The 23,294-nt window shown below is 34.8% G+C and overlaps 5 protein-coding genes across 16 annotated transcripts; 2 read left to right on the top strand and 3 right to left on the bottom strand.

Annotated features, from left to right (window-relative positions):
* Positions 1-214: 214 nt before the first annotated feature.
* Positions 215-3,677, top strand: LOC105631213 (E3 ubiquitin-protein ligase DIS1). 4 transcript variants are annotated; one of them, XM_012213246.3, is made up of 5 exons: positions 215-712; positions 1,801-1,954; positions 2,121-2,345; positions 2,586-2,972; positions 3,142-3,677. In XM_012213246.3, exons 2-5 carry the CDS (start codon positions 1,928-1,930, stop codon positions 3,460-3,462), a joined length of 960 nt encoding a protein of 319 aa, XP_012068636.1. In that variant the 5' UTR covers positions 215-712; positions 1,801-1,927; the 3' UTR covers positions 3,463-3,677. The 4 variants fall into 4 exon arrangements, with proteins under 4 accessions (XP_012068636.1, XP_012068640.1, XP_012068638.1 ...); XM_012213248.3 differs by having other exon boundaries at positions 216-712; positions 1,801-1,881; XM_012213249.4 differs by lacking the exon at positions 215-712 and adding an exon at positions 754-1,068 and having other exon boundaries at positions 1,801-1,881.
* Positions 3,678-3,832: 155 nt separating this feature from the next.
* On the bottom strand, positions 3,833-8,078 carry LOC105631215 (uridine 5'-monophosphate synthase / UMP synthase (PYRE-F) (UMPS)). Its single transcript, XM_012213251.4, has 6 exons — positions 6,193-8,078; positions 6,006-6,089; positions 4,887-4,969; positions 4,697-4,784; positions 4,365-4,619; positions 3,833-4,224 (listed from the first exon to the last, which is right to left on the bottom strand). The coding sequence occupies exons 1-6, from the start codon at positions 6,964-6,966 to the stop codon at positions 4,096-4,098; spliced, it is 1,413 nt and encodes a 470-aa protein (XP_012068641.1). The 5' UTR covers positions 6,967-8,078; the 3' UTR covers positions 3,833-4,095.
* A 1,761-nt stretch (positions 8,079-9,839) lies between these two features.
* Positions 9,840-12,872, top strand: LOC105631217 (Calcium-dependent ARF-type GTPase activating protein family). 7 transcript variants are annotated; one of them, XM_037640718.2, is made up of 11 exons: positions 9,840-10,044; positions 10,146-10,179; positions 10,318-10,409; positions 10,617-10,691; positions 10,793-10,877; positions 10,991-11,066; positions 11,321-11,484; positions 11,568-11,787; positions 11,886-12,002; positions 12,095-12,190; positions 12,294-12,872. In XM_037640718.2, exons 3-11 carry the CDS (start codon positions 10,382-10,384, stop codon positions 12,573-12,575), a joined length of 1,143 nt encoding a protein of 380 aa, XP_037496646.1. In that variant the 5' UTR covers positions 9,840-10,044; positions 10,146-10,179; positions 10,318-10,381; the 3' UTR covers positions 12,576-12,872. The 7 variants fall into 7 exon arrangements, with proteins under 7 accessions (XP_037496646.1, XP_012068646.1, XP_012068643.1 ...); XM_012213256.4 differs by having other exon boundaries at positions 9,841-10,044; positions 10,623-10,691; positions 11,568-11,796; XM_012213253.4 differs by having other exon boundaries at positions 9,841-10,044; positions 11,568-11,796.
* A 1,542-nt stretch (positions 12,873-14,414) lies between these two features.
* LOC105631218 (Glutaredoxin family protein) lies at positions 14,415-16,276 on the bottom strand. Its single transcript, XM_012213258.4, has one exon. The coding sequence runs from the start codon at positions 15,600-15,602 to the stop codon at positions 14,802-14,804; it is 801 nt and encodes a 266-aa protein (XP_012068648.1). The 5' UTR covers positions 15,603-16,276; the 3' UTR covers positions 14,415-14,801.
* A 1,880-nt stretch (positions 16,277-18,156) lies between these two features.
* LOC105631638 (putative disease resistance RPP13-like protein 1) lies at positions 18,157-23,241 on the bottom strand. Of its 3 annotated transcripts, none has more exons than XM_089720958.1 (2): positions 19,199-23,241; positions 18,157-18,380 (listed from the first exon to the last, which is right to left on the bottom strand). In XM_089720958.1, exon 1 carries the CDS (start codon positions 22,822-22,824, stop codon positions 19,228-19,230), a length of 3,597 nt encoding a protein of 1,198 aa, XP_089577084.1. In that variant the 5' UTR covers positions 22,825-23,241; the 3' UTR covers positions 18,157-18,380; positions 19,199-19,227. The 3 variants fall into 3 exon arrangements, with proteins under 3 accessions (XP_089577084.1, XP_020533896.1, XP_020533897.1); XM_020678237.3 differs by having other exon boundaries at positions 18,157-18,375; XM_020678238.3 differs by having other exon boundaries at positions 18,157-18,320.
* Positions 23,242-23,294: the final 53 nt, after the last annotated feature.

Raw genomic sequence — 23,294 nt, 5'->3', positions numbered from 1 at the left:
TTGGTAACTAATATTTGTAGTTATTCCAAGAAAAGTATAATCTTTGTTTTAAATAGGCTTCAAACGCTGAAAAACTGGTAAAAATATACAGATAATCCAGATTAGAAGAGTGAAGTCCACGCGCATTGAAGACTATGGCAAAGTCTGCTGAGACCGTGTCCACCAAAGACGAGTAATACATACCATCCCAGTATTTCCGGTCCGTTGCTCATTTCTCTGTCACTCTTTCTCGCCAGTACTAGCATTACATAGACTTGGGCTTTCTTACTGTTCAAAGGCTGAAACCTGAAATAGAAATATATTACCCTCTTTTTCTCTAACTTTCTGGGATTTGATTGGTAACTAAGAAAAACACCGGGATTTTTTAGGATATAAGAAGGGAAACAAAAACAATACTCGGGTATAGGGCCCCACTTCAACTTAACCTTTCCTTTTTGTATTTTCTCGAGAAATTTCTCTCTCCTAACCCCTTCTCCTCTCTCTATATACACGCTCCTCTCTCTCTTTAAAGACTTTAATTTGAATTCTATATCTCTCTCTGTCTGTCTTTATGTATAGTTACGCGCATTTCCTGTCTGTTGTTATTTATTGCAGTATCATTTAATAGACGACCATAAACCAAATTTCTCCTCTTTCATTTTGTCTCTCATTACTAGGGTTTGTCTTTCTATATCTTCTTCAATGGGGTTTTGATTCAAAACTTTGTGCACAGGTACATCTTTTGTTAAATGGCAATTTTTTTTACTTGTTTTTATACAGATTTTTCTGGGTTTCCCATTTTTGTGATTGGTTTTTGTCACAAAGTTTCCTTTTTTGATGTGAGTTTACTTTTGGAATATTCTAGATCCACTGTCGATTTGCTTTAGATTTGCATGTGGGCTTGCTTGTTTTAGGGTTTATTTTGATTAATATTCCCCATGTTTTCTTCATCTTCTTTGATTGAGAAAGAGAAGACCTTTTCTTTTACACTTTTGGTCATAGTGTTTAAAGGGATTATTTTTAACGGATCTTATGTGCCAACTATAGTTTATAAGAGTATAGGTGTTCCTAATGGCCTGCAGAATTCGAGTAATTACTCTTGCATTTCTTAATGTTCTGTCTTCTTGTTAATGGCGTTGTAATTTTGTGTTGCTGATCTCCATTTACAATATTTCTAGTTTCATTTTGTTAAACACGTGCGTTCTCCTCCATATTGCATTTCAATGTCTTGGACTATAAGTTCTTTGCCTTTATATGTGCTGAATCTGCTGATTATTTTTCTTGCTCACTTGTATTACTCTCGTACTTGATTTCTCTTACTACGTTGATTGGATTAATTTTGTTGTTGTATGCTGTACTTTGACTGCTTGCTACTCATTTAGCCAATTGGTGCTTAACGACTCTGTGCTGCAGCCTGTGAGGCCACACATTTTTTTTTTTTTTTGGCATGGCTATCTGGATGACCTATAGGAACAAAAATATGTTAATTTTATAGGATGTGTTTGTGCAAGACATAGAAGCTTGAAATGTTTCTATTCAAGAAATGAATATGAACCATTGCTTAGAAAATGTGTCCTGCGTTACAAGTGGTGGGCTCAGTTATTGCTATTTGTTATTTTCAGTAATGTCATTCTATCATGTAGTCATATCCAGCTGCCTTTTCTTTTCTTGCATGATATCTACTTCCCATTGTGATTGCTTATATCATGTGTTTATAGTATCTGATTAATTGAAGATTTTGAATGGAGGATTACCTGTTTATTGCTCTGTCTTGAACTTTGAGTCAAATTATAAATTTTTTTATGATTTTGTGTTTAACAGTATAGCTAGATTGAGGATTCAACTTGTCATCAACATTAACAAATAAGGAAAAAGAGATTGAGAGTAGACCAAGATTTGGCGGTGAGAGTTTCTTGTCTATGAAAGTGTGTCCACTCTTAATTGCTTTATGCAACTCAGAACTGTAAAATCAATGGTATCTTTGATTTAATTCATGAATTCTTATTAAACTTAAAGTATGCAGAGAGAATGAATTCTTATTAATAATATAAGGTGATCTTTAGTTCTTCGCATTTGAATCACCTAATCTCTGATCTTGATTTTCCTCTTTTTTTTTTTTTTTTTTTCCTTTTTTTGCATAGAGTGGCCAGACTAGCATGGCATCTGGCAATCCTTTTTTCGAGGACATGCGAAGTAAGCCAGAGGTTATTGATCCTCCTCAAAATGAAGACATGATGGATGTTAGTGAAAGTGTGAATGATCCTGCTCAGATGGCTTTGAAACCGAATGTGACTGTATCTAGCAGTGTCCGTGAGCTATTGGAGTGCCCTGTGTGCTTAAATGCTATGTATCCTCCAATTCACCAGGTTTGTTTTATGGTATTTATTTAGGTTACCAATGCACATGACTGAAACTTTTGGCAGTCTTTAAATAATTTATGCAACTGTACAGTTCACATATTAGATTCTTCTTGTGTTTAGATGTCTTTTACTGACACATCGGTGCAATGCATGTGTACACACATGCGCAAACACATAATAGGAAGAATGTTGAATTTTTCACTTGAATCTTGTTCTCTCTTCACTGGACATCCTCTCCTGTTGCAGTGCTCGAATGGTCATACATTATGTTCCGGCTGCAAACCCAGGGTTCACAACAGGTGCCCCACTTGCAGGCATGAACTCGGTAACATAAGATGTCTTGCGTTAGAAAAGGTTGCTGCGTCTCTTGAACTTCCATGTAAATATCAGAGTTTTGGGTGCTTGGGAATATACCCATACTACAGCAAACTAAAACATGAATCACAATGTGTCTATAGACCATATAACTGCCCCTATGCTGGATCAGAATGCACAGTTATTGGTGATATTCCATACCTGGTGGCCCATTTGAAGGATGATCACAAAGTTGATATGCATAATGGCAGTACTTTCAACCATCGATATGTCAAATCAAATCCACACGAAGTTGAGAATGCAACATGGATGTTAACGGTATTTTTCTTTGTTTGTGCTTATTCTGAGATTTTGTTGGATATATGTAGATCTAGTTGGTAGGAATCCTTTTTCTTCATGCGTTTTTATAGTCAGTATAAACCGAGTCATTAGGAACTTTTGCAAAGCCTATTTCATGACTGTAATAATCTTTCTTTTTTCTTTGTAGGTTTTTAGCTGTTTTGGTCAGTACTTTTGTCTGCATTTTGAAGCTTTCCAGCTTGGGATGGCCCCTGTCTACATTGCATTCTTGCGGTTTATGGGTGATGACAACGAGGCGAAGAACTATAGCTACAGCCTAGAGGTGGGTGGAAATGGAAGGAAGATGATTTGGCAAGGAGTACCTAGGAGCATAAGGGACAGCCATCGGAAGGTCCGAGACAGTTTTGATGGTCTCATCATCCAGCGGAACATGGCTCTTTTCTTCTCTGGAGGAGACCGGAAGGAATTGAAGCTTAGGGTGACTGGGCGGATTTGGAAAGAACAGTGACGAGATTTTTTCCATTCTATTCTACCATTAGAGCTAGTAGATTGGTTTTCGTTTTGTAGTCTAATGAGTCTTCCGGTCATATATTTTTTGAGTTGTAGGAAGCAAACTCTCTTTGCTTGTCTATGCACCAAATACATGAGTGGGAGCCATTACTCTTATGCCTGCTACTATAATATTTATCCATAGAAATTCAGATGATCCACTCTGCATTGCCATGTCTTGTCGTGAAGTTATTCTAGCAATTACTAATTACCGTTGGATGCCCACTAAGACTTCAAGCATAACATTATTCTGGTTAATAATTGGAGAATCATCATCGATTGACTAAACCAAGATCAAAAATGGGGGGCACCCTTCAATCTTGACCATCTGAAATAAATTTGTGAATTCATATTCAATAATTTCTTCAATTGGAACTCATAGAAAGCTTTCACTTATTGACTTCAAAATGTTCCGCTTCATACATGTCAAAATTAAACGGAACGGAACGGAGCAGTTACAAAGGATATGCTCGCAAGCTTCTATCAAGTTCTGTATAAGTATACCAACCAAGAAGTGGTTGAAAAATTAAACATAAGTTCAACAACCAAACACAGTTTAGCATTTAAAAACCAACGAGTCGCATATGGAGCATCAGTTGCATTTAGCCAAGTATGCATCCCATCCTTGAAGACGATATTCACGGGCTTCTTCTGCAGGATTTGCTGCTTTTATAATCCCACGGCCCACAATGATTATGTCACTACCCCTATCATTGATGACCTGAAAAATAATGTCCCTCGGTTATTAAGGCCAAAACTTAACGTACTCTGCTTTTTTTTTTTATCATTGGAAAATGAAGTAACTCTCCAACAGTCAAAAAGAATAGAAAGTTGCGAGGAACAACACTTCATGTAACTTACTGAAAATGGAGTATTATATTGCTGGCCAAGGGAATCTCCCCCAGCAACCTTTTGAACTCCTGGGGTTGCCTGAATAAATGCTGGATTTACTGGTGCCCCTGGCCATGAAGCTGGATTAACTGAGATGAAGCCGATTACAAAATCTGAATGCTGCTCAGCAATTTTTACTGCTGCAGCTGTGTAGTCTCCAGTGGCAAAGTTGCCAGCTGAGCTCATTTCTGCAAGCAGCAACAGGCCCCTACCACAGGGTAAACCCTGAACAGAGTTAAAAAACATATAAATGTTAGATATGGATCAGGTGTGATATAAAAAGTTGAGCAGCTGTGTCAAACCTTCAATTTGAGTCCATCCACAATTCCAGGACCAGAAATAATGTGTGCATTAACTATATCAGCCCAATCCAATATATGGAAGACACCACTGCGACCAATAGGTACAGGAAACATCAGGCAGGCGCAAGGATACTAATTACAACAGGAAAAATGAAAATACTAAAAGGCCAACATGGCATTTGAAAATCACCTCTCATACTGCATTGTCACAGTGTTACCAATATCTGCAAACTTGCGATCTTCAAAAATTAAGAAATTGTACTTGTCTGCAATCTTCAGTTTACCAGAGACAGAGAGCTTGAAGTTAGTTATGAAATTCCATAAATTGCCAAATAATTAGAGAAAGAAGGGCATCCAACTATTTAATATCCTCTGTTACCAAGACTGATCATAAAAATGAAGAGATAAGATGAAACTTTAAAGGTAATTATTGAAAATAATAATTTGAATTCAGCAGGTATAGGGTATATATTTAAAAATAAAGGTGAAAGGTTGAGAGACTTTTTTGCTGAGTATAGCCACAGACCATCTCTTTATAATGCCGGTAGTGTGTGTTTATTTAAGCTGTGCATTACAAGAGCAGCACAAAAGCTCCAATAGAGGGAGCTAGTGTTCTTAATAAGATATGTTTTGAAAAGGAAAGCAAGATATCCTAACACCACGTTGCTGTACATGAAGGCTGTAACAATATGCTCATTATCCTAAGGATTTAAAAGAATTTTGATATTTTGTAAATGCATTAACTTTAAGCCAAATGACAAAAAAGAATCCTTAATTCTTTTAGGTTTATAAACCAATACCTTGTTTTGTATTTTTCATAACTATTGTGACTTTCATATGATTGCCCTTCAAATTTAGTTTATATTGCCATTATACCTGACAATATTGGCCCTACATGTAACACGTACTCACATATTGGCTCACTTGTCATGTGTAAGACCACATTATCATTTTTAATGACGCCTTGAACTGAATTAGCATAGTCATATCAAGGCCATAATCACTATGAAAATAAAATACAAACTATTAATTAACAAAATTAAAAGAATTAATCAAAATTGTCAAAAAAGTGTAAGGTTTTATTTTTTATTTTTTTATTTTTTTGTCATTTAGCCCTACTTAGGGTTCAGGAGAAAATATGAGCATGTCATGACATTGATCAAACCATAACTCTATAGGCTATCAAGCAGTATGCATGCCTTCTCAAATAAAAGCAATCCCTATGGCATATATTTCACAAGAATAACAACAAAAAAGAAGACTGTGTCAAAGTAACTATTTTGAAATATTATGCACTTTAGAGAAATACCGAGCGAAGCTTTGACCCAAAATCAGGAGTGAAATCAGGCAATATATCCACATGGGTTTTCAACATACAAATCTCCGGTCCAACCTACAATTGAAACAACAATAAAAATTAGTCCACGTTATTTTTTTAAAAAAAATAAAGAAGAAAAATTTATGGTCCAAACATTTGCATCAACATAAATACTCACCTTCTCAGCAAGGTCAAGCAACTCAGCAGCAGTACCAACATCAGCAGCCAAACACAAGTTACTCTCCTTTTTAACCATAACTTCAAACAACCTTTTCCCAGTTGGATTCCTTGCCAGCTTAGCTCTGTCTTCAAATTTTAAAGCTTTGACCCTAACTTTCTCCATAGCTGGTGCTGCAACCTTCTTATTCTCTTCTAGGAACTTCATAACCATTTTCTCCATTTCCTCATCAAGCTTCCCTTTTTCCCGCAAAACCCTAACCATCTCACTCAACTTAATAATCGAATGCAATTTAATCCCATTCATCTCCAAATTCTCCCTCCCACCTTGCTCTCTATCAATCAAAACGACAGCGTCAGTCACATTCATTCCCGCAGCACGCAAAGGAGCAGCAGTCTCGAGAACAGAGGTTCCACTAGTAACAAGATCCTCAACAATAAGACACTTCTGGCCATCCTTGAAAACTCCTTCAATGGCTTTCGCAGTGCCATAGTCTTTAACCTCCTTGCGGCGCATGACCATGGGAATATTGTTAGAGAGAGAAACGCAGGTAGCAATAGGAAGAGCGGTATAAGGGACGCCGCAAATAAGGTCGAAGGAGGCGGAGGATGAGACAGAGGAGATTAGGGTTTGAGAAATATGGCGGAGTAGATTCGGGTAAGAGATTATGAGACGGAGGTCGATGTAGATAGGAGAGGTGATTCCGGATTTTAGCTTAAAGTTGCCGAATTTGACGGCGGAGATTTCGTGGAGCTGGAGGATTAGAGACTCCATTGATGATATTGGTGGCGGAGACAGTGAACGAGTGAGTGAAGAGAAGTGGGAATTTTCAGTGGGAGAAAGTAATGGAAAACGGATGTTTGTATAGGGGCGTGGAGGCGGGTGGGGGTTTCTTTTCTATGTTGCGTTAAAGACCGGAGATTGAGGAAACGCCTTTATGCTGGGTCAGTTTTGTTTTTTCTTTTCAACATTGATTTTGAAAATATATATTAACATATCTTTATACTGTGGCTGAGCTAGAAGTTATAAAGTAACAAGACAAATGTGTAAAAATATTAATAGGAGGTCTCGAGTTCGGATTCGAGAAGAGAGTCTTCTCGGTTGTCAAATGAATTTGTTTATTGTGGGAGGTCTCGGGTTTGAGGGAGAGAGTCTTCTCGGTTGTCAAATGAATTTGATGAATAAACGAGAAAATTATTCTATTATATAATCCATAATATTTTCTGATTTAAAAAATTGTTCCCAGCACAGTTTTAGCTTAATTTGAGATTTGAGATTGACATGAAATGCATAAAAAAAACCCACTATTAGATAAACCAAATCAAGTAGTAAAAGAAACGCAAAAATAATTTTAGGAAAAAACTTTTCTTCAAGTTCAAGCTATTCATTGGTACATGGGGTCTTTTTGGCTAAAATTCAAAAGTGGGGTTCATACGTTGCATTTGTCAAAATACAAAGCAAAACCCAGAGAGAGATACTCTGATCTGATCCTTGGAAGGAAGAAGTTAAAAAAAAAAAAACCTAATAAACCAAATCCCTTCCTCTTTCTTGTCATTTTTCCTTTACGCATATAGAATATCTCGTTCGTTTCTCGCGACTAATGCCACTTGGCCGTCCTCCCTTGTGTCTTTGTTATCTTCTTCACTCATTTATTTCCTTTTTATGACACACTATGGTGTATTCAAACAGATTTTTAGAAAAAGAAAATCCAACAATGGAGGTAACTAGGCAAGCAACAATAAAATTTATAGATTAAAGTAATTTGTCTACATGAGTTTTCTTTTTTCTGTCAAATTGCTAACTAGCTATAGAAATTAATAATATATATCAATGGCAATCAATTTGGAAGCAAACAAACAAGGTATAATTCTCAATGCAGTTAGTTCAAGAAAAGCCTCTAAGCTGGAAGAATGGTTGCTTCTTTTCTGTTCTTAAAAAATCTGGCAAATAGGAAGAATGCAAGAAAAATGAGGGATACAAAAGACACTTTGATTGGATTGTCTTTCCCTTGAAGTAAATAGCCATAACCAATGCTTGCAAAAGCAGTCTGAATCTTGGCACCCAGTAGGATTAAACCATCAAAGAAACTATATGGATTCTTTTGATTACCTGAAGAAGAACATGGAAGCAGAGATTTCAAGCATTGTAATATACTAAGCTTTTCCTTTATTATTCCTTTATAAATCAGCTCAGATGCACAAACTAACATCATCGCAAAGCACAATCCCCAAACCACCAATCCATATTGAGGCTCTTGCAGCGATGCCATTTGATCGAATGTCAGTATCAGCATTTCCAAAACCAGATTTATAAGAACAAATGCCCATCCGAATTCGAAATTAGATTCCTACAGAAGAAATTCAATCAATAAAATTGCTTCATAAAATTAAAGAAAAGCAATTGATCTTGTATGATTAAATATCTACCTTGATTTCTTTTTGATAACGTCGATTGCTGCGATCTAATAAGCTGTCGTCTCTGTTTGAATCGTCTAGCTGATCAGTGGACAATGCTACATGAGATCGCGAAGCCATGGAGACAAATCAAGCAAGAAAATCAATTGCTTGTGGATCGATCTTCTTAGAATTATGGTGTTTTAGAGGAAATTTCAAAATCAAGAAGACGCATTGTAACTTCTGAATATAAAGGGTATAAAAGAAGAGATAATCAGAGATAGGTTTTCTTGATTAAACGATCACAGCGCGAAGACGACTTTGTCTTCTCTTCTGCCCTTTCAACTCCTCAAAGGCCAAGCGTGACTTTCAAGTTTGAATTTTTTTCTGCGAACATGACTCAGAATCTTTTTTTTCTTTAACACTCTGTTTGGAAAGGAGTGAAAATAAAAAAGAAAATAGCAATTAATATAACCACATTGATTTGATATTAATTTGACTTTGGCAATATTAGTTTTATTTTTTATAATATTGGCACTCGTTAAAAAAATATAACGAAAGTAAAATATAATAATATATTTCAAAAAATGCTAGTAGACAGTTTTATATTATTAAAAAAAACCAAATAATAAATTTTCCTTTGTAGTATTTAAAAAAAAAAAAAAACACACGTCATGTCATGGAGCTAGAGCATATAGTATATTAATTAACTATTTGAAAAATAAAAAATTAAATTTTGTCATCAATATATATAAAACGAACAAACAAATAAATTTCAATGCGCGTTTAAGTTTTACGAGTCCTACTGTCGGAACTGTGTTTTACGGAGTATTTGTATGCTCCTAACGGGACCCAAAACCACGTTTCGGGTTGTCGGCAAGCCAACGCGGACTCAAACAAACGACACGTGCGACACGGAGAAATTAAACTTGACTTGACGTGCATTTATTTCCAATTCCACGCGCCCGGGAAATCCTTGTCCTTGTTCCCTTTTTTAAAAAAAAATTTCTTGCAAGAAAATTGAAGTTTTGAAATGAAGGAAATGCCTAATTAATTTTTTCGACAATAATAAAATATTTATCCAATTAAACAGTCATCCACGGGCTAAAGCAGCGCGTGGAATAAGCATTTTTGGTAAACCAACGACCTGAAAGTCATTCCCCAAAAATCTGATTGTTTATTTGGCTTTGGTGGCAGTGAAAATAAAATAACCTCCAACAATAAAAAATAAAAATAAAAATAAAAGACAACTTGAAAACTAACGATATCCAAATCCAATCACAGGTGGAAAGAACATTACTGTTCTTCTAATCATAGCCATTTCATTCCTCTTTTCAATCCTTTATTTTATTTACTTCCCAAAAAAAAAAATCCGTTTCTCATCCAACTAAATTCCATCCAGCCATAGTTATTCCAATTTTTTGTTTTGGAATTGGCTGTCTTTCTTTCTCAAATTCTTGTGAGAACCTTTTCTTGGATTCTTGTTCTTTATCATTTCCTTTTTCTTTTTCTTTTCAAGATCAATATGATTGACTTTGAATTCCAACACGTTTGATGCAGGGAAACAGATTCAGGGTTCTTTTTTAATATATATGTAAGGACCCTGTTATTTTTGTTCTCTTTTTTCTTTTTCAATTGTTCGTACAATTTAATGTTGTTGGCATTTCTTACTTTCTTCAACATGTTACCTCTTCTTCTGTTGGTTTGTAATAATTAAGGTCATTGAATGCAGAGGAGAAGGCAATGAATGGCTGTTGATAATTTGTAAGTTTTTAGTTATCCCTCGAAAGCTGGAGATGTCTATGCGACAGGAGAATTCTGATGGTAATCTTCTTTTATCATATGAATAATTTTCTGCAAATAACTTTAAATATACAGATAAATTTTATTCCCTGCAACATAATAATTACAAGGCTTATTTCGAAATTTAATTTAAATGGTTTGTTTTATGGTAAACAAATGCAATGATGATGTTACTTTATGAAGTTTTTATCCTGAAACTTGAATGATCCTTGAAATTCCCATTTGTAGGATCAGCTAACGTGCTGCAAGATTTCTTTGTTGGAGAAAAACAAAGTTGGACCAAGAAGGAACGACACAAATCTGGTAATCCTCAAAATTCCTTGTCCAAATCTATTTGTTCTAAAAATCGTTTCTTTCCTTAATCTATTTGGAATTACGTAATCAAACTTTCTTTATTTTATAAGGTCCACAAAAAAAACTAGAGAAACTGCTGAATCAAAATGCAAATAAGATTTGTGCAGATTGTGGCTCACCAGATCCAAAATGGGTGTAAGTCGTTAAAGTTGAACAAGAAAATTTTGTTTTTTCTTCCATATCTAGCTTTATTCGCTTAATCAAACAGTAGATTGGTTTTATTATTGACTGTATATCATGCGTGTCAGGTCCTTCAACCTTGGAGTATTTATTTGTATCAAGTGTTCTGGTGTTCATAGAAGCCTTGGAGTACATATATCAAAGGTGTGGTTTCTTTTATATGCTCAGTTATTTATTCTGTATTCTTGGTGAGCATTTGTTGAATCTTAGTAAGCAGTAATGTACTTTAGAAAATATACCTCATCTGTGAAAAGTTTTCGGCAAAGGTTATGTTTTTTTTTTTTTTTTTTTTTTTTTTTTTTTTTCCTTTTGCTGCTTTTTCTCTTCCCTATATTGATTTGGTATGCTGATGCTCTAACGTTGGTCCTATCTCTAACATTGGTCCTATCCTGCGCTAGGTTCTATCAATCAAGCTAGATGAGTGGACAGATGACCAGGTGGCTAGTTTCATTGAATTGGGTGGCAATAATGTAGCAATCAAGAAATATGAAGCTTGCCTTCCAGATGATTACAGAAAACCAAAGCCAGATGCCACTATAGAGGAGCGCACTGATTTCATTAGGTAATGTTAGTTGGCACATCAACTAATCATACCTTAATTTCATTCAACAACTTACACAATCCTTTTACTCTCTGAATACTCAGGAAGAAATATGAGAAACAACAATTTGTGTACTCTCCTGAACAAATGATCTGCCCATATCGGCCCCATCGAACTGCATCATCTTCCCAGGCTCTCCCTCCTTCTCAAGAAAAGAAACACTTTGACAAGCAAGCAACAAGGCATCGCATTGGACATGCATTTCGTAACAGCTGGGGAAGAAAAGATGCTGAGTACAAGAACCCAAAGAAGAGCAACTCAATGGTGATGACGGTAATCATTTCCTACTTCAATATGGACTTGTATGAAGCTCACCACAGAAAAAAAATCTGATTTCTTGCTTGAAATTGTTCTGTTTATAGGCAGGGATGGTTGAATTTGTTGGCTTAATCAAGGTTAATGTTGTCAAAGGAACTAATTTAGCAGTGAGGGATGTGGTAACAAGCGATCCATACGTCATCCTTGCATTGGGTCATCAAGTAAGCCTATTTTTCTTGTGATCTTATTAGCATTATAATTATGATGAGCTGTGTTGCTAATTTGTGCTCTTTATTGCCATTTCTTGTTGCAGTCAGTGAGAACACGTGTCATAAAGAACAATCTGAATCCAGTCTGGAATGAAAGTCTAATGTTGTCGATCCCAGAACACATTCCTCCTCTGAAAGTGGTAAGTTGAATTTGTAAGTTACTTCAAATTTTGGTTACTGCAGAGTCTTTGATCTTTTTATTGGTCGAAAAATGTTACTTAAAAAGTTCTGGACTATATGCAGCTTGTCTATGATAAGGATACTTTCTCAACTGATGACTTTATGGGTGAGGCTGAGATTGACATTCAACCTCTGGTTTCTGCTGCCAAAGCCTATGAAACTTCCTCAATCAATGAGCCAATGCAACTTGGTAAGTGGGTAGCAAGCAAGGACAACACTCTAGTGACAGATGGTATCATCAATTTAGTAGATGGGATGGTAAAGCAAGAAATAACCCTCAGGCTCCAGAATGTCGAGAGGGGGGTGCTAGAGATTGAACTTGAATGTGTTCCTCTTACTCAATAGCTAGCATGGAGATGCTCCCAAAATATGATTCAACTGATATTCTTATAAACCGGATGATGCATAAAAGTAGCGAATGTTTAGCCTTGCTACTGCTATATAGTCCTTGTTTTGCTATCAAGATCGAATGACAGGGAACCGTAGGATTTTTCTTGATGATTTTGTGGATATTATGTAAAGTTTTTAGTCACTAAGCACGACTCCAAATGTCGTTCGAGTTAAGCAGCTCCAGCGCACTAAATTTGCTGGTTTGCTTGCAACTCTGTTGTTATGAGAATGTAATTAGCCATCTTTGCTAAACTTTGTTCCTGATGGATAAATCAGCGTTCAGTTTAGTATTTGCAGCTCTCCTGATAATAACCACAAAACACACAAAATCCTCCAGTAAGCATGATGATTGCAGAATATTAATTTTAATAGACATGAAAAACAGAAATGAATATTCTGATTTTTTTTATACGCTCTTCTCATTTTCATAAATTTTAGAAATGCCGATAGACTTTCTGTCTATAGAACTTTAGCTCTTAAAAGAAAAGGCATTCAGCAATCAACAAAATTCTTTAGTTGTAAACGATAAATTTGTAACAGAAATTCCATTAATCAGATAAAAAGTTGTGAACGATGTCATGTGTGATTCAATTTTCATGGAAGAAAGTTTTGGCTATAAGACGGAAACGTGTTATTGTGGATCAAAATTTGAACAATCTGTTAAATTCTTTAGTTGCTCAAAAACGAAAACAGTATCTGTAACTAAACTAAGCAATGGCGCTCTCTGGCTCTCGCGCAAGTTTATCTCTCCGCATATTATATAACAAAGATGCAAAATTTAAGCTAGCATGGGATCATGAGAAAGGTAATTTTAGTGCTGGATTCTTAAATGGTGGTTAACATATTTCTGGTCTTTTATTTTAGATAAAAGTTGGGAGTTCGTTAGCCTCGCGTGTCTTTGAGAAAGTCTAGGCTTTAACTGTTTCCTAGTTCAGATTTCAATCTGAAAATGTAAATGGGATATATGAAAATTTTTGAATGGCATTAATTCTTGGCTTGATGATTGCCCCTATCTACATATAGAGATTTCAAATGTACTTATCTAGAACTGTGTAGCCACCGTAGAATTAGCTGGACAATTACTACCATTCAACGAAAGCAAACAAAGTCCCAAGTCCAACGGCCAAAAATTTTGATTGGACCATAAACCCTTTCGCTTTAAAAATTTTGAACGGTAAAAGACACACATAAATCACCTTTAAATTCATAATGGAGAAGACATAATTCAAGATAAGGTGATCAATCTACGGGTCTGTCAAAACTGCTCTGATATATAAATCATTAAAGAAGTTCAGATAGGTACAAGTTAACCGAAGACTATGACCTTAAAGAAATGCCACCAAACCAAGAAAGTAATTTGACAAGGACATCCTACATATTTTACAGATAAGAAGAGAACATCAGTTCTAATAGATTGAAAGAAAGGAAGGGAATAAAAAAAGTAAACATTTTTGAAGCTGCAGAGGGATGATTCTGAGCAGAACTACAAAAACACAAGGTTACGGTGAATTAAAGAAATCAAATGAATCCATTCTTGGAGAAAGCAAACATTTTTTACATCGGAGTATTCAGTGTTCTCCCCATAAAGCACAATATAAATAGGTAAATTGCTAAATTTCATTACATCACAGAGCATTTCAGAAGAAACTGAACATCAATGGTGACCAATTCACAAACACAACCTAGACCAAAGTTTGGGTTGATCTATAGTCATTGGCACACCATTCATGCTAATGTTGGACAACATTAGTAAAATGAAAATCAGCAACTAAAGCAACTAAGGATAAAACAAAATGATAGGGAATAAAACACACCCATTCTCATTACAATCCATCCATTGGACATTGGCTTTTTTGTTCTTTTTTTGCATTACATTTCCACTAAATATTTACAATGCCATAAAGGAGAAAGTCTCTCCTTGAATAAATTATTAGCAAAACACGCAAACAAGTTTGATGTTTTGATAACACAGACCATTATTTTCTCATGACACTCTTCACAGAAAAATGAACACCGATCCCCTAACCGATGATCATACAACAATAAAATGAGAAAGGAAAAAGCCCATGAATCCAAATAGCAATATTTTGAATTCAACCCTTAATACATCATCCACATTCATACATACATCAAAAAAACATCCAAAACCAAACACCAAATCATATGTGTACAGCAGGAAGATCATGAACAGCAATCCGGGCAACGAATCAACCCATTCTCATTGCACTCCAAACACCTCTTAGGCACCCCTTCGTCTTCGTCAAACACTTTCCTACTGCCACTACAATTTCCACACGGAACAAACCTCACATCCCCACATCCTTCACAAACAAACCCCGTTTGTCTTCTTGGAAACCCATCAAGAATCTTGGCTAATTCACCAGTCTCAAACATTTGCTTAATCACCTCAGCTCCACCCATATGGTTTCCCCTTATAAACACCTGTGGCAAACTCACAAAACTCTCTCCCAGCAAACTTTGCAACTCCTTTCTATAAGCTGAATCCATGGAGATATCCCTCTCATCAATCCACACCCTAAACCCTCTAAATATCATCCTAACTGCGTAACAATCCTCATAAGTCCTTCGAACCCCACGCAAACTAGTGACATAAACCACAATTCTATCCTCTGTACCTGGTAATTTTATTCCGCTATTGAGGTACCCAAGAGAGTACCTACTATATTCAGGCCCCATCGATTTCACGGATTTAAGCTTGCTGGCTTGCGTAAGTAATTGGGATTGGTGTTCATTGAGGATTGATTTGGGGGATTTTGATGGTTCAAATAAATTTCGTAGCTTTTTAACCTTCCCTTTCATGGATTCGAAGGAATTGTATAATCTTGAGGAGGGAGAATGAAGATAATCTATGGCTGATGATTTTGTCGAGTGAATTGTAAGGGAACGGTTAAAGAAAGAGGAGGCTATGGTGCTAGTTTTCGATTTACCAGCGAATTCCTTGTTATTTTCGAAATCTGCCATCGATGCAGCTCAAGAAATAACAAAATTAAATGATTAGGGTTTTCCCTCTCTGTTCTCTGGGTTAGAAAGAAAGGTTTCTTTTGAAAGATCAAAATGGAAACGATCTTGACCTTACAAAAGGGTTGTCAAAAATCAAGACTTTAATTACCAACCGAAACCAAAGATTAAAATAAAGAAAACAAGAAACAACCCTAACCGTTCAATTCGAGGCTGCAAATGATCCGATGATGATTCTGATGAACGGAAGAAATTCCGGCAACAAGAAAAACAATTGGGGCGGATTATTTTGTAGCTTTTTGAAGGTAGGTGAAGGACAGAAAATTATCTTATAATATGAAACTGGGTTTGTTTCTTGTTTCCTGTTGATGCAGATTGTGTTGTTTTCGGTGTATTTGGTTACTTTTTCCTTGATTTTTCCTTCCAGATAGACAGAGAGGAAAAGAGAGAAAGATGTGAGGATTGTTTGTTTTTTTTTTTTTTTTTTTCGGTGTTGGTTTGGTGTTGGTTTGGGTTTAGTTTTTAGCTTTTTGAGAGAAAAATGTGGAGGAGGTGATTTTGGAGGCGTGGGTATAAAGCCAAGAATACATATATATACATATATATTTTATTACTGTTCGTTGCAGAGAAAGAAAGAAAAAAAAAGAAAGAACATGAGAGAGAGAGAGAGAGAGAGAGAGAGAGACAGAGAGAGAGAGAGAGAAGCTTTAATAAGTGTGAACTTTTGTGTTGGAGATGGACAGGTTAAGAAGGCGGGTGGTGGAGGTGGAGGTGGTGGGCCCGAGATCAGACCCCACACAGCCCCGCCTTGCTTTTTGGTCTAAAAGACGCGGTTCGCTTTGTTTGAATTTGGTGAATGTTTTTTGCTTTCTAAATAGTAATTGCTTTTTTGCTTATTTATCTTGGAGATTATTTATTTATTTTATTACTTATCCTTTTTATGTATTTAAAAATTGATAGCATATATATATAATTTTATATTTAATTATAAATTTTATTAGAGAAAATAATAAATTATACACTATAAAAAGTATATACTAAATATAGTAAAAGTATAATATCTTGCATAAAAAATTTTATTAGTTCAAAAAATAAAATAATTTGATTTTAATTTCTAAATCTAAAATTTATTAGACAACTAAGGAATTACGTTATATAATAAATAAATTATATTTTAAATAAAATAAGAATATAATACTTTAATGATTTGATTTTAATTGATTATATTATACTATATAAGATATATATTAAATATAGTAATAATATAAATAAATTTTTATTTTAATTGATTATAATTATTCCCTTATTTGTTTTTTAAAGAATAAATATTTATTATTTATTATTAAAGAGCATATTATAAGATTTATTATTAATAAAATAAAAGATAAAATTCACTGATATTATATATAAAATCATGATACAAACACGTTATATTAGTAAATCATATAACATTTTGAAAAAAAAAATTTTTTTAAGGAAAAACAATCACAAATCAATAAGAAAAGAAAGGATATCAAAATTATAAATATATATTAATTATTTAATAATTACCTATCTATAATATAAATTTAAAAAAGGCAAGTTAATTATAATTATATTTGTTTTTAAAGAAAATAACCTTTATAATTTTCTATTTCATGGTTATCCATTGTTTATCTTTATCCACAGAGTAATATTTTATTTCCTATTCAATTTTCACTTGTGGTAAATAATAATTTTATTTCCTTTTATAAGAGAGGATAATGTTACATTTGTGAATTTACTTTACATCTATATTTATTTACCCTAATTATTATGAATAAGCAAATTAGTAATGTACAAGACAATTATGTTATTCATAAATGGTATTATGTTGTTGACCCAACTAGTAATTTGAAGTTAAAGTTTATTTTTATTTATTATTTATTTTAAGATGAAGTTACAAGTTTAATTAATTTTATTATTGTTGAGTGGTGAAATTAAATCTTTTATGCAAGATTGATGTAATCTCATTTATTTTATTTTTATTTGATGCATTTAAATCTAGTTTTATTTTATTTTTTTTAGAATAATTATTGAAATTAGTGTATAAGGTATTACCAACTTATTGACCAATTGTTCATCTAAATAGATGTGAAAAATCTTATTTTACCATATTTGGATAATCTTATTTCTTTTCTAAAATGAATTAATTTACTTCTCTTTTTATAAATTTTTCTATGTGGTTTAATTCCAATTCCTTTTGGGAATTTGAAATCTAGGGCTTCATCTTTTAAATTGAATTATAAATCCAAACAAATGTTACCCATTGATTTAAATATTCCATTATTGGAATTTTAATTAGGAATATATTTCCAATTGCTCTCTCTCTCTCTCTCTATTAATGTTATTTATAGCAACTACTTTTCATTGTTTGCAATGTAATTGGAAATGCCAAGATATTTCTTTTTTTGTATATATATATTTTGATTATAAATTATAATCCTACAAGTAACTTATTTTACAAAGAATAAATATAATTTATTATTATTTATTAAAAAAATATAAATATCCTTTTAGTGTTTTTTTTAGACTAATGCAATAATAAAAATTTATATTTCAGTCACCATTTTTTATCACCATTTAAGTATCACGAAAAAGCTAAATCAAATAGCCATGAACGTTTCACATGCTTTGGTTTTGGCACCGCAATGAGACTTATGCTAGAAGCTCTTTCATTGCCTGTTCATCAACCTTGCCTATCTGCAATTGGAACAGCAAATAATCGAAGTTGAAACTCTCCAATGTGTAGAGGATCCTGAACTTGAAAAGAATAGAAATAGAGGATGACTTGGATATTCAAAGTTTACATTAGCTATTAGCCACATAAATTTAGTATCCGTTTGTTTCTGTAAAATAACTTGCAGGAAAATAACTTTAGAAAAAATATTTTAACAGAAAACAGTTTTTTTAGAAAAATATTTTTCAAATGACTTGTTTTCCTTTATTGGGTTGTAAGATTGAAAAATTAGTTAAAAATATTAAAGTTTTTATCTCATAAAACTATAAAAAATATTAATAATAATAGAAATTTTATAATTTAAAATTTTCATTATTAAATATAAGAAGAATACAAAAATATATATATATATATATAAATTATGAAAACCGCCGGTGGCCGGTGGTAAATGATAATTGGTGGTAGTGACTAAAATGATTAATAAATTAAAAAATATAGATTTATAAGGTTTGACAATGTCCGGAAAATGTTTTACTCTCTCGAGACTGGAAAATTGTTTTTCTTAAAAAATGACTTAATTTTCCTTTGACTAGAAAAATATTTTCTGTTAACTTATTTTCCTGAACGCCCCAAACAGCGAAAAATTGTGGAAAATATTTTGCTGTAAGTTATTTTACAGAATCAAACGGAGGCTTAGATAGAAAGCACAGGAATGAACAATGTCATTAAGCAAAAATGCTGACAATTGACAATGAGATTCATCAAGTAAATAAAAGATACTGTTTGTCTATAAATTTGTAATCTTTGTCTTTCCTACAGAATAAATAAATCAGTTACTGGAAGAGGGAGAAAAGGAAATGAAAAAATTTTAATTGAAAGTTGAAACTCTAATTAGCAATACCTGAATAGAACAGAAGCAATGCAGAATCATCAGAACTGAGTCGGAGTTTTAGCATCACAATCAATCTCTAAGTGTGGGATGTGAGAAATTTTGGGCCAATATTCCCCACCATCCTGCTGACATCTCTGTGACAACAAGGGGCAATCCCATATAATTAGAGAAGAAAGAGAGTCAGGAAATCCTTCTTTTGGCATGGACTGGAGCTGAGGGCACTTCCAGATAGTCATTTCTCTAAGAGAGGTCAGGTGTTGAAGCCCCTGGTGATCCAGAGATTTCAGCTTCTCAAGATTCTTCATTTTAAGACAGGTAAGTGTGGAGGGCAGCAGCATTTCCTCTGGGAAAGATTCCAAGTCATTGCACCGATCAATACTCAAGTATGTAAGAGAGGGAAGTGTCTGCAACTTCCATTGCAGGCGGCTAGCAATGAGTTTCTCGCAGCATGAGATCTCAAGAGATTCTAATTTGGACGGTAAACCCCCTTCAGGAAAGGACTCAAGTTTTGGACATTCACCTATTCGTAGTTTCACAAGAGATGGCAGGATGCGGTGCAAATGATCAGGTAGCCTCTTCAAATTGAAGCAATTCCATAAATAAAGCTCTGTCAGACTTAACATGGAAAATCCTGTTGGCAAAGAAAATGACTTCAAATTTCTACATCTCCCTAAATCAAGTCTCTTTAACTTTGGGAACAACTCTAATGAGAAACACCTGAGTGAATAGTATTCTTTTATTTCAATTTCTTCTAAAGTGATGAAATTTTCATATGCTTGCATTGCTCCTTCTACTAGGGAATCTATGGAGCTGTAAACTGCATCAGCTTGGAGACGATACAGCCCAGAAGGCAAGTCACTTAAGGCCATACGACGAGAATGGTCCTCAAAACTCATTCTACGAATGGTTGGGGCCCTTGGAAATGAGGGCTCGAGCTTATGGCATTCCTTAATTTCCAATGTTGTTAAAGATGGAAGGTGATCAGGCAAGGCCTTCATTAGGTTGGGACATTCTCTAATGTAAAGCTCTTGGAGGAGAGGGAAGGCTCCACCTTCATCTTCAGCTACATGAGGAGTCCATTCTAGCCATGCTGGCATCCTTTCAAACTTTAAAGTTCTAAGAGATCCAAATGGCTTCTTAATAGACATGCAACTGCCATAGAACTCGGGACCAATAATCAGAATTCCATGAAAGTCTGCAACTGATAGTTTTTGCAGAGAGACTAACTGTCCAAGTGGCGGTATGGAAGAGCAGTATTTGCATCCATCTAACTTCAAGGATACTAAGTTTGAGAATGATGGATCTCCTACCCACACTGGAAATCTTGTACCCTCATAACCAAATATGGAAAGACTCTCCAAATTGGTATGAGGTTGTAATGATTCAAGTACACATCTTTCACGTTGTGAATCATCAGCACTGCCATCCCATCTCAAATCTAATTTTTTAAGGTGCTTCTTACCCTTTATATTAGCTCCCAAAGCATCCATAGCATCCACAGAATTTTGAAGATTCCAAATACGAAGTTTGCCCTGTAAATGTTCCAGTTGCCTCAACTCTTTAATGCTGGACCCATTATCCTTTCCTAGAAAAAAATCAGACAACTTTTGGAGCTTTCTTAGTTTACCCATTTCTGATGGCATCTTTCCCAAAATTGTCCAACTAATATCAAGATGACATAGGTTAATCAAGGTGGTGAAGTTGGTTGGTAAATCATCAAGAAACACACAATATGCCAATATTAAAGTTTGCAAATTGTACAAACTGCATATAGTTTCAGGTAACCTTCTAATTGATGTTTTAGAAAGATCTAGATATCGCAAATGTTTCAATTTCCCAATTGAATCAGGCAACAAAGTGATTCTATTATAATGAGATAGGGACAGAACTCTTAGGCGAATGAGTTTTGGCAATAAATCTTTAATTACCTCGGTATCAATGTGACTACCCCACCACTGCACAGCATCTAAATGCAAGAAGGTCCGCAAATGTTGAGCTTTACAGACATGCTCAAACTTTTTAAAAGGATCATGCAGTGTTCTCATGTATGATAAATGCCTCGTCTTTCTAGAAATATTACAAGAATTATCTCCGTCTAACCAGAAGCAAAATTCTCCAGAGACCAATTTAGCCAAGTCATTTATGAGGTCATGCATAATGAAGCATGATTGGTCACCATTTGAGCGTTGAAAAAATGACCTTGATACAAGATCCTGAAAGTACTCGTCACCTACATCTTCTGCTTCTAGAAATCCCTCTGCCATCCATAAAAGAACTATTTCATCTTTTTCGAACTCGTAGTCCTTAGGAAATATTGCACAATAAGCGAAACATCTCTTTAAGTGTGATGGGAGATAATGATAACTCAACCTTAAAGCTGGGAGAATCTTGTCATTTGCCAAATCCCAGATATTACTTTTTGATATCTTTTCCCATTCATCAATATTTCTTTTACCACGCAATAGTCGCCCCAGTGCTTTTAAAGCTAAAGGAAGGCCTTTGCACTTTCTCACAATCTCTTCACCAATTTTTTCCAACTCCAACTGCGCACCTGAAATTCCATTATCAAATGCATGCTTTGCAAACAATAACCAGCTACTGTCATCAGTCAATTCGTTCAGATGATGATAAGAAGGAAAAGTGCACATTACTGATGCTACGTTTTCATTCCTTGTTGTAACTATGACCTTACTTCCTTTTGCCCCAAATTTCAAAGGTGTATGCAAAATGTCCCAATCAGAGTATTCATCTGTCCAAACATCATCTAAAACAAGCAAAAATCTTTTTCCCATCAGTATCTCCTTTATGTCAAGTTGAAGTTGGTTAAAATTTATAATATCGCATTTCTTTCTATTGAACTCCTCAAGCATATCTTTTGTTACCTTCAAAATATCAAATTCTTCCGAAACACAAACCCATGCTTTGAGATCAAAGAACTCACATACTCTATTGTCATTATAGACAAGCTGAGCAAGGGTGGTTTTGCCGATCCCACCCATACCCACGAAGGGAATCACACCTAAGTTGTTACTATATCTATCATCTGATAATAGCAACTTCATTATGGCCTCCTTATCATCGTCCCTACCATAAACAACAGACTCATCCACCAGAGAAGTTGAAGGAATTTTCTGGGACGATGGTTTTCCTTCGATGCCCTCTTTTAGAGCAAGGGCATCCTTTTGTTTCACTAAAAATTCAAGTCTCTCGAGAATCTTTTCCAGTCTTTCCGGAATATCTCCTAAATCTGCTTGAAGATGCTTCCCCTTTTCAAATAAATTCAAAGAAGAGAAAGATTTCCTCAACTGACCTGTGCTGGTTTCAAAGGCAGCAGCTTCCATCTCTGATCGTTGCAGAGCTTCATATGCAATTTCATCTAACAGGTCATCGGCTTCATACACAGCATCTTTGAGATTATCAAACCACCGTTTCACAGCTGGTCTGGTAATCTGCTTCTCCTCGGCATCATCAAGAACTCCTTCAACAGAGTTCATTGTTATAGTCAACTTCTCCAGCAATCCTCGATCGAGTATTTGGCACTTGAAGAATTCAATAACCCTCCGGGAAGCCATTCGGTCAAACAATACCTGAAGGAAAGCAGATAGAAATGATCCACCAACCAAGGCTGCATCCATGCTTTCTCTTTTTCGCCAAAGCTATTGTGAATGTAAATGATTAACGCTAAGAAGAAAAAGAAGAGCAAACTGATGCAATGAAGAGATTGAGATTAACTTCAACGAATGTTGCATATCGAGAGAGGCCACGTTGAAAGAGGTCATTTCATGACTTAAACGAGGTAATGAAAAGACTTGGAACTATAACAAGAATTATATAAAAAGAAAGACTTGTTTTGTTATTATAGTACTTCATAAAAAGAAAGACTTGGAACCAAAACAAGAATTTGTTAGGTTGAATCTTGTTTGGATAGCATTGAAACATTTGTCGTTTGATAGAATCCCGTTAAGGAACGATTGGTCGTTCTCTGCAACCATACCCGGTTCTTGTCTTCAAACAAGGGCTCGTCGTTTTCCAAGTGTAAAATAGATTTTTGGCACTGCACGTGCACGGCACGCAATAAACCCAAGGTTATATATATTTTTCCCGT

The sequence above is a fragment of the Jatropha curcas genome, chromosome 1 (genome assembly GCF_041381405.1).
Source record: "Jatropha curcas cultivar XTBG-Jc1 chromosome 1, XTBG_Jcur_1.0, whole genome shotgun sequence".
NCBI classification, from domain to species: domain Eukaryota; kingdom Viridiplantae; phylum Streptophyta; class Magnoliopsida; order Malpighiales; family Euphorbiaceae; genus Jatropha; species Jatropha curcas.
This window is presented reverse-complemented; position numbering and strand designations above follow the sequence as displayed.